Genomic DNA, 732 nt, shown 5'->3' with positions numbered 1-732 from the left:
TTCCTAAAGAGAAAATGGTACCCAACATGAATAAACAAAATTCACAAAAAGTACTGTAGAAATGCAATAACACTGCAATCACACATCGTTTGTCTTTCCGATGGTACAATCAGTCTGCAACTGCTTTAGCTGAAATTAAGTTCTTTCCTGCCATATATTTCAGTGTTATCACAATATTTTTGAACCAAAGTCTTGTGATAGTTATCTAATTGTACAAAGAAATATTTTAATATCACTATGAACATATTATATATTTACATATTTGCATTTTTCCACTTTTTAGGTTATAATACTGTGATAACGATAAGTGACATCAAGAAATATACCAGTGTTCCTTGAACGATCATCATGTACAACGATAGCAGAGATTAAAGATCTTAAAAATCTCTTACTTTCATCAATATCCTTTCCTGATTTCCCTTCTTTTATATCTTCTGATGATGGTGCAGAAAATTTCTGTCCAGTTTCTAAATCTTCAAAGTCACCATACAAGTCCTCATCTTCATCATCAAGTTTCAAGAGCGACTCTGCATTCTTGTCATCCTTCCATTCACCCGTCATAAAACAGTCGCGGATGCTTTCTAAAAGCTGTATAAAAAGACATTATAAGTTTAATAATTCAATAACTTACAGATATAATGACAAGTAGAGAGACAGGGATGTCTATGGAGGGGTTCCATTCTCATAATTAAAATTCAAAGACCTAAGGAAAGGATATGAAACAACACCAAA

At 32.4% G+C, this 732-nt stretch overlaps 1 protein-coding gene across 1 annotated transcript in view; it reads right to left on the bottom strand.

Annotated features, from left to right (window-relative positions):
- Positions 1-732, bottom strand: part of LOC119585430 (ribosome biogenesis protein BMS1 homolog) — a gene marked incomplete in the record, with an annotated part of 34374 nt that overhangs the window by 14033 nt on the left and 19609 nt on the right. The window contains 1 exon segment of the mRNA XM_037934088.1: positions 393-588. Coding sequence (XP_037790016.1) covers positions 393-588 — 196 coding nt within the window.

This window comes from Penaeus monodon, chromosome 19 (genome assembly GCF_015228065.2).
Source record: "Penaeus monodon isolate SGIC_2016 chromosome 19, NSTDA_Pmon_1, whole genome shotgun sequence".
In the NCBI taxonomy this organism is placed as follows: Eukaryota; Metazoa; Arthropoda; class Malacostraca; order Decapoda; family Penaeidae; genus Penaeus; species Penaeus monodon.
This window is presented reverse-complemented; position numbering and strand designations above follow the sequence as displayed.